This window comes from Rhinichthys klamathensis, unplaced genomic scaffold (genome assembly GCF_029890125.1).
Source record: "Rhinichthys klamathensis goyatoka isolate OS25496 unplaced genomic scaffold, OSU_Roscu_1.1 h1tg000450l_1, whole genome shotgun sequence".
In the NCBI taxonomy this organism is placed as follows: Eukaryota; Metazoa; Chordata; class Actinopteri; order Cypriniformes; family Leuciscidae; genus Rhinichthys; species Rhinichthys klamathensis.
The window spans coordinates 55,001-63,702 of record NW_026606943.1 but is presented as its reverse complement, the minus strand read 5'-3'; the positions used below and the strand labels follow the sequence as shown (position 1 = coordinate 63,702).

At 38.2% G+C, this 8,702-nt stretch overlaps 1 protein-coding gene across 1 annotated transcript in view; it reads left to right on the top strand.

Annotated features, from left to right (window-relative positions):
- The first annotated feature begins 829 nt into the window (after window positions 1-829).
- Window positions 830-8,702, top strand: part of LOC130071647 (uncharacterized) — a 27,419-nt gene continuing 19,546 nt past the window's right edge. Inside the window, exons 1-2 of the mRNA XM_056236507.1 lie at window positions 830-887; window positions 1,240-1,262. Coding sequence (XP_056092482.1) covers window positions 830-887; window positions 1,240-1,262 — 81 coding nt within the window. The remainder of the gene's footprint in view (window positions 888-1,239; window positions 1,263-8,702) is intronic.

The window sequence follows — 8,702 nt, the reverse complement described above, 5'->3', positions numbered from 1 at the left end:
ATCTTGCGCAGGTGTTGTTGAGAGCGAGTAGAGTACGAGGAGGAGGAGGAGGAGGAGGAGGAGGGATATTCCAGACTCTGATGACTGTACCTTATGTGTAGTGTCAGTACTGAAGTCAATGTTGAAGAGCCTGTTTAACTTCACAGACACTGACCGACTGAGACGCCACAGTAAACACACAGCTGTGTGTGTGTGTGACCTACGACAACAAGAACTGAAGGTCAGATTCATATTTGTTTAGCAGAGACACAACTGAACGGCGATCCGATCGATGGATGTAAATCTCTCGACAGAACAACACTAGACTCAAACTTAAAATGATCGGAAGTCCTGGAAGACAAACAACATTTAACAATGACCAGTTCCGACATCATTTAACATCCAAAACATGCGTGATTCACAGTTTAGCACAATGTCCACGCTGCTTGTTTACATAAATTGAAAGTGGACAGAAATGAGGCCTAAACTTTAAGAATGACATAAATAGTAAATTCAAACGATACTGTAGAACATGTATTAGATCCATTTAGCATCACAAACACGACAGCTTTCATTAGTTTAAATGAGGGACAGTATTGTTTAAATTAAACATATTATTATTATTATTATTATTACAATGATTATTATCATTTAATGTTGTCCATTTTGTTGCTTGCATCATAGGCTAACTTGTTTATAGTTCCACTTCATTAAATTACCCTTCGAATTATAATTCCGTATCATGTTTGCAAAGTGATTTCAATTCAATTTCTCAATTCCGTTCTGAATGTTGCACAACCCTGTGCGTTCGCTGAGCAAAACAACTGTCAGGCTTTTGAGGTGGGAAACAATGAAATTCATCCAACAAACAGAGGCTGCCGTGAAGAAGCGGCACACGTTACATGAAGGTTTGTAGGGGGAATTCTGCTTTGTCCATTTTCAGAAGGCAAACACTGGAAGAACATCAAGAAACGACTGAAAGCGCTGGCTATCACTCCTCCGAGAGAACAGAAGACCGACAGTCCGACTTTACAAGACAAGGCCTGACGTTTCTTCTTCAGGCGCACCATATGCTGGAGCTCCTCTCATAAACCAGTGGAAAACCTGGAAGAAAAACAGGAGCTCTGAATGGAGAAAAGAGTGGATGTTCTGACAATGTCTCAATTCTGACTGAGCGCCAATCATTGGATCAATCAATTCATTTGGAAATATACTAATAACCCATAACATCTCTTTTAAACATGTTTGTCCCTGTTTCAGGGTTAAACACTTCACAGCTGGAGGTCAGTTACAAGCAATATAATGAGCAATAACAGCATTAACTAGAAAAACATCCTTACACAACGCCAGATTGTTGCAAAACAAGAAACAAGAAAAAGCTCAGAAGCAAAGACAATCTAAAAAATGCATTAATGTCTATATATGCTTCATAAACATCTGATCTGATATTTACTTCAGCAAAAGCAACATTCAGAACTTGCTAATTAACTGAAATACTGATGAAAAAGACATTTATTTTGCATTGCAACATTGTTTATTTGACACTAAACCGCCAGATCTGTCATGTAACGTGACTTGCTTCAGTATATCTGGGAAAAAGTCATCATGAACGAGGGATGTTGATGTTCTCTATGGTCAGACAAACACAGAGAAACATTCACAACCTAAAAGGCCACCATTGTGTCTGAGAAATGCGTCAAAGCTGGAGAATAACATAACCGGGGAAAAATCCCAGCAATGCGGACAGAGGGAGTGAGAGAACGAGAGACTCGGAGGTAGAAAGCTGCTCAGAGCGACGGAGCGAGAGAAAAGTGTGACTCTTGATCTGGAAGTGAACTTAATAATGGTGAGACGAGACATGAACAAGCACAACTATGACAAACACATTATATAAAAAATATTACACTATCATTGAATGCTGCCACTGACCAATCAGAATCAATTATTCAAGAGAACAATCTAATTAATATAATAAATAATGTAATTATTATTGGTAAGCACAATGTGTTGACTTTATCATGGTTTCCATAGGAACTAGTGTACATGAACCCGTGAGAGTCAAATAGCGAGTTTATTAAAGCTTGATTCTTCCTTTTGCTGCAATAAAGTGTTTCTGACCCACGGACATTCATTCTGAGAGAGAACTGGCCTTTTCCTGACAGAACAGAGTGTGTCCGAGGTCACGTTCACATCACCAGTCAGTCTGGTGTTGTTCCATGAGGCCGTTCATGAGACACACTACAGATCACTATATATCCATACATCACACACTATATATCCATAAATCACACACTATATATCCATACATCACACACTATATATCCATACATCCCACACTATATATCCATAAATCACACACTATATATCCATACATCACACACTATATATCCATACATCCCACACACACTATATATCCATACATCACACACTATATATCCATAAATCACACACTATATATCCATACATCACACACTATATATCCATACATCACACACTATATATCCATACATCACACACTATATATCCATACATCACACACTATATATCCATACATCACACACTATATATCCATACATCACACACTATATATCCATACATCCCACACACACTATATATCCATACATCACACCATACATCACACACTATATATCCATACATCCCACACACACTATATATCCATACATCACACACACACTATATATCCATACATCACACACACTATATATCCATACATCCCACACACACTATATATCCATACATCCCACACACACTATATATCCATACATCACACACACACTATATATCCATACATCACACACACTATATATCCATACATCACACACACACACTATATATCCATACATCACACACACACACTATATATCCATACATCACACACACTATATATCCATACATCACACACACACACTATATATCCATACATCACACACACACACTATATATCCATACATCACACACACACACACTATATATCCATACATCACACCATACATCACACACTATATATCCATACATCCCACACACACTATATATCCATACATCACACACACACTATATATCCATACATCACACACACTATATATCCATACATCCCACACACACTATATATCCATACATCACACACACACTATATATCCATACATCACACACACTATATATCCATACATCACACACACACACTATATATCCATACATCACACACACACACTATATATCCATACATCACACACACACTATATATCCATACATCACAATCTATATATTCATACATCCCACACTATATATCCATACATCACACACACACTATATATCCATACATCACACACACACTATATATCCATACATCACACACACACTATATATCCATTCATCACACACACTATATATCCATACATCACACACACACACTATATATCCATACATCACACACACACTATATATCCATACATCACACACACACTATATATCCATACATCACACACACTATATATCCATACATCATACACTATATATCCATACACTATATATCCATACATCACACACTATATATTCATACATCCCACACTATATATCCATACATCACACACTATATATCCATACATCACACACACACTATATATCCATACATCACACACACACTACACTCACCTAAAGGATTATTAGGAACACCATACTAATACTGTGTTTGACCCACTTTCGCCTTCAGAACTGCCTTAATTCTACGTGGCATTGATTCAACAAGTTGCTGAAAGCATTCTTTAGAAATGTTGGCCCATATTGATAGGATAGCATCTTGCAGTTGATGGAGATTTGTGGGATGCACATCCAGGGCACGAAGCTCCCGTTCCACCACATCCCAAAGATGCTCTATTGGGTTGAGATCTGGAGACTGTGGGGGCCATTTTAGTACAGGGAACTCATTGTCATGTTCAAGAAACCAATTTGAAATGATTCCAGCTTTGTGACATAGTGCATTATCCTGCTGGAAGTAGCCATCAGAGGATGGGTACATGGTGGCCATAAAGGGATGGACATGGTCAGAAACAATGCTCAGGTAGGCCGTGGCATTTAAACGATACCCAATTGGCACTAAGGGGCCTAAAGTGTGCCAAGAAAACATCCCCCACACCATTACACCACCACCACCAGCCTGCACAGTGGTAACAAGGCATGATGGATCCATGTTCTCATTCTGTTTACGCCAAATTCTGACTCTACCATCTGAATGTCTCAACAGAAATCGAGACACATCAGACCAGGCAACATTTTTCCAGTCTTCAACTGTCCAATTTTGGTGAGCTCTTGCAAATTGTAGCCTCTTTTTCCTATTTGTAGTGGTACCCGGTGGGGTCTTCTGCTGTTGTAGCCCATCCGCCTCAAGGTTGTGCGTGTTGTGGCTTCACAAATGCTTTGCTGCATACCTCGGTTGTAACGAGTGGTTATTTCAGTCAAAGTTGCTCTTCTATCAGCTTGAATCAGTCGGCCCATTCTCCTCTGACCTCTAGCATCAACAAGGCATTTTCGCCCACAGGACTGCCGCATACTGGATGTTTTTCCCTTTTCACACCATTCTTTGTAAACCCTAGAAATGGTTGTGTGTGAAAATCCCAGTAACTGAGCAGATTGTGAAATACTCAGACCGGCCTGTCTGGCACCAACAACCATGCCACGCTCAAAATTGCTTAAATCACTTTTCTTTCCCATTCTGACATTCAGTTTGGAGTTCAGGAGATTGTCTTGACCAGGACCACACCCCTAAATGCATTGAAGCAACTGCCATGTGATTGGTTGATTAGATAATTGCATTAATGAGAAATTGAACAGGTGTTCCTAATAATCCTTTAGGTGAGTGTATATCCATACATCACACACACACTATATATCCATACATCACACACACACTATATATCCATACATCACACATTATATATCCATACATCACACACTATATATCTATACATCACACACTGTATACCCATATATCAAACACTATATATCCATATATCACACTCTCTGTGAAACATAAAAAATGAAGTGTCACAACATTTGAGAATGTGCATAGACACTGTATGTTTTTTTTTTTCATTTTCCATGTAATTTAGTATAATGAAACTCATTGAGTAGATGACAGACACTTAAAGGGTTAGTTCACGAGAGCATCACAACATGCATGTTGATGGCGCTAGAGCAGACGTTGTATGAACGCGCATTGGAGATGAATATTTTGTAAATAAAGTGGTAAATTATGTTTTTTTGTGTGCGAATAAAACACTGGCGTCGCTTCATAAAACAAAGGTTAAACCCCTGGAGTCACATGCATTATTTTGATGATGTCTTTACTACCGTTTGGGGCTTGAAAGTGGTCATTGCGTAGACTGTCAATGGAAGAACAGAAAACTATAGATTTCATCAGAAAGATGACCAAAAGTATTACAGGTTTGGAACCACATCAGGGTAAATGGTAAAATGGTAAATGGACTGCATTTATATAGCGCTTTCACAGACCCAATGGCCACCAAAGCGCTTTACATTGCCTCACATTCACCCATTCATACAGTCATTCATACACCGACGGCGGTGTCAGCCATGCAAGGCGCCATCCAGCTCGTCGGGATAGGTGTCTATAGGGTGAATATTTAATGACAGGATTAATTAACTAACCCTTTAAGTCACACAACAAATCAATCAAATACGTATCTGATTTGTTATGTGGTCTACTCTAGACCACAAGGGAATATCACAGAATCAATTTGGCATTTCATGTTCACAATGTCATCCAGAAAATATATCAATGAGGCAAAAACAAAAAGAAGAAAAAAAATCAGATTCATGTCAAACCCAGTTCTCAAAAACAACCATTATCCAATAGAAAGACAGGGATCATGTCGTACCTTGTGCAGAAGAGGTTAAATGATTATAAATGATTTGTGTAAAGCTCAGAACGGTTCCTGTGCTGGACCGAGAGCCGCTTCAGACAGTGTTGTGTGTCTGTGTTAGATTAGCAATGCATATTTCGCAGCAGCTGTAAAATCCATGAGTGCAGAACATCTGGCCCTGGAGGGAAGCCCTTTATAGGGGACATGAGTCTCGAACCCAGCTGGCAGATCCATCCGGTCCAGGTGTGAGCATTTCAGACCAGCTTCTGGTTCGGACCTTTCACCTGAGACTCAACACAAGCACAGAGTTGAATTACTGCTAACAACTTAATTCATTAACATACAAACTCTAACGACAGTCACTCAGTGTTCAAGCTTTGTCCATTCAGTTATGTGTAAAATGTCCTAACAAGCACATCCAGCCTTCATCTAAAGCTCACCTCACATCTACTCATCCTTGGGTTTCACGGCTTTGTTGTTGGAGTAGAAGTAATGATGACATCACTTTTTGCAGAACTGCTTTTTAGATGAAAACAACTAATTCAATAATTGATGGTCTTTATAACGGAACTGAATCAACTGAACTGTTCCGCTGAACAACAGACCTAATGCATCTTTTTCCTGTTATCACTGTAAAGCTGCTTTGAAACAATCTGTATTCTATAAACAGCTACAGAAATAAAGCTGACTTAATAATGACTTTGATTGTTCAAACCCAGACAGACTTTAGAGCTGTAATATAAATGGCTGTTTATACTGTAGTTTTCTTAGGTCTCAAAGTTGCTGACCTTTCCATTCAATAACAGTCTCTATCGAGATATGCTTTATCATCTTTCACACATTTGCTCTTATCCGATCGCTGTTGTATCTCAGGATTTAGACCGTACCATAGCACTGAGACAGCGCTCAGAGTCGAAAATGATTTGCTCTTATCATCCGATCGTGGTTGTATCTCTCTATGAGTGTTACTCAATCTTAGTGCTGCATTTGATACCATTGACCACAACATTCTTTTAAATAGACTTGAAAATGATGTTGGCAATAGTGGGATTGCATTAGCATTGTTTAATTCACACTTATCTGACCGTTATCAGTTTGTAGCAGTAAATGAAGAGATGTCTTATCGATCACAAGTTCAGTATGGCGTACCACAAGGCTCAGTACTAGGACCGCTGCTGTTCACTCTGTACATGCTACACACACACACACACACACACACACACACACTCTGTACATGCTACCATTAGGAGATATCATTAGGAAGCATGGCATTAGTTTTCACTGTTATGCTGATGATACTCAGCTCTATAGTTCTTCGCACCCTGACGAAACTTACCAATCTACAAAATTAACGGAATGCAGAGCTGATATAAAAAACTGGATGACTAGTAATTTCCTACGACTTACTTCTGACAAAAACAGAGATTCTAATTATTGGACAAAAAACTTCCTCACGTAATAACCTAGAATACTGTCTAACACTTGATGGCTGCTCTGTCAAGTCTCCGTCGTCGGTTAGGAACCTGCAGTGTTGAGCATGTTACTTAAAAAAAGTAATTAGTTATAGTTACTAGTTACTTCTCACAAATAGTAACTGAGTTAGTAACTGAGTTACATCATTATAAAAGTAACTAATTACCAGAGAAAGTAACTATTGCGTTACTTAAAAAAAAAAAAAAAAAAAAATCAAATAGGCCTGTCAAATAATTTGGATGCCCCCAGTATTAAATATGTTAAATTAATGAAATGGACACTTAATAGTGTAGATTAGTGTTCAATGTTTTATAATAATAATTTATTCTATTTTAATGTTGCTGTGGGACAATGTGAGAGACGCCTATTAAATTCAATATATTATTCTAAATATTAGCATTACTATAGTAGAACAATAAAACATTATAGATGGTTTACTTAATATCGCACAGACCCCAACTGGCCAACAAATAAGTTTAAAAATAAATTATGCTTCTTAAGAAATGTACCAAAAATGAATAAATAATAATAAAAAATATGCATACTCTTTGTGCATATTAAAATGATAAAACTGTTACACAACTTCACAACTAGTAGACATACTGTAGCCTGAGTATTTTCTTCCTAACAAAAGTAAACAGTTTAACAAGTGCTCTCTCAATATAATACTGAACAATTTACCAAAAAAAAAATATATAATACTAAAATATAATATTTTTATAATAGCGAACGTTATCATCAGAGATTATTTAAGCCAAATTCTAGACATGTTTGCCGCACGTGTTTACAACCGGTCAAACAAATAGCCTATGTTTTCTGTGAATGTTCCCTGCAGGTTATTTTCGGGTTTATTTTATAACCTAAACAGAACGTTACCTGACGGTAATTTTTTAGATTTTACTTGTATAACCCTGTAAATTAATTAACGTTGCAGATATGTGTCATTTATTTATAAACAAACTATATAATGCTCGGACACCCTCGGTCTCTCTTGCGCAACTGTTGAGCGCGCTCTCGGACACATTCGGTCTCTCTCGCGCATTGAGCGCGCTCGCGCCAATCGCTTCGCTTTTGTCCACTCCGGCGCCTCATAAACACACACACACACACACACACACACCAGAGAAAAAAACTTTGCAGGTCCTATGGCGGAGAGAGAGCCTACTCGGATGAAAGCCGCTTCAGTGAGTTCAATTATAGTAACGCCACATTTTTTTTTGTCAGTAACGGTAACTGCGTTGTAACGGGGGAAACAGTAATTCGTTTGATTACTCGTTACTGAAAAAGATAACGCCGTTAGTAACGCCGTTTATTTATAACGCCGTTATTCCCATCACTGGGAACCTGTGTGTG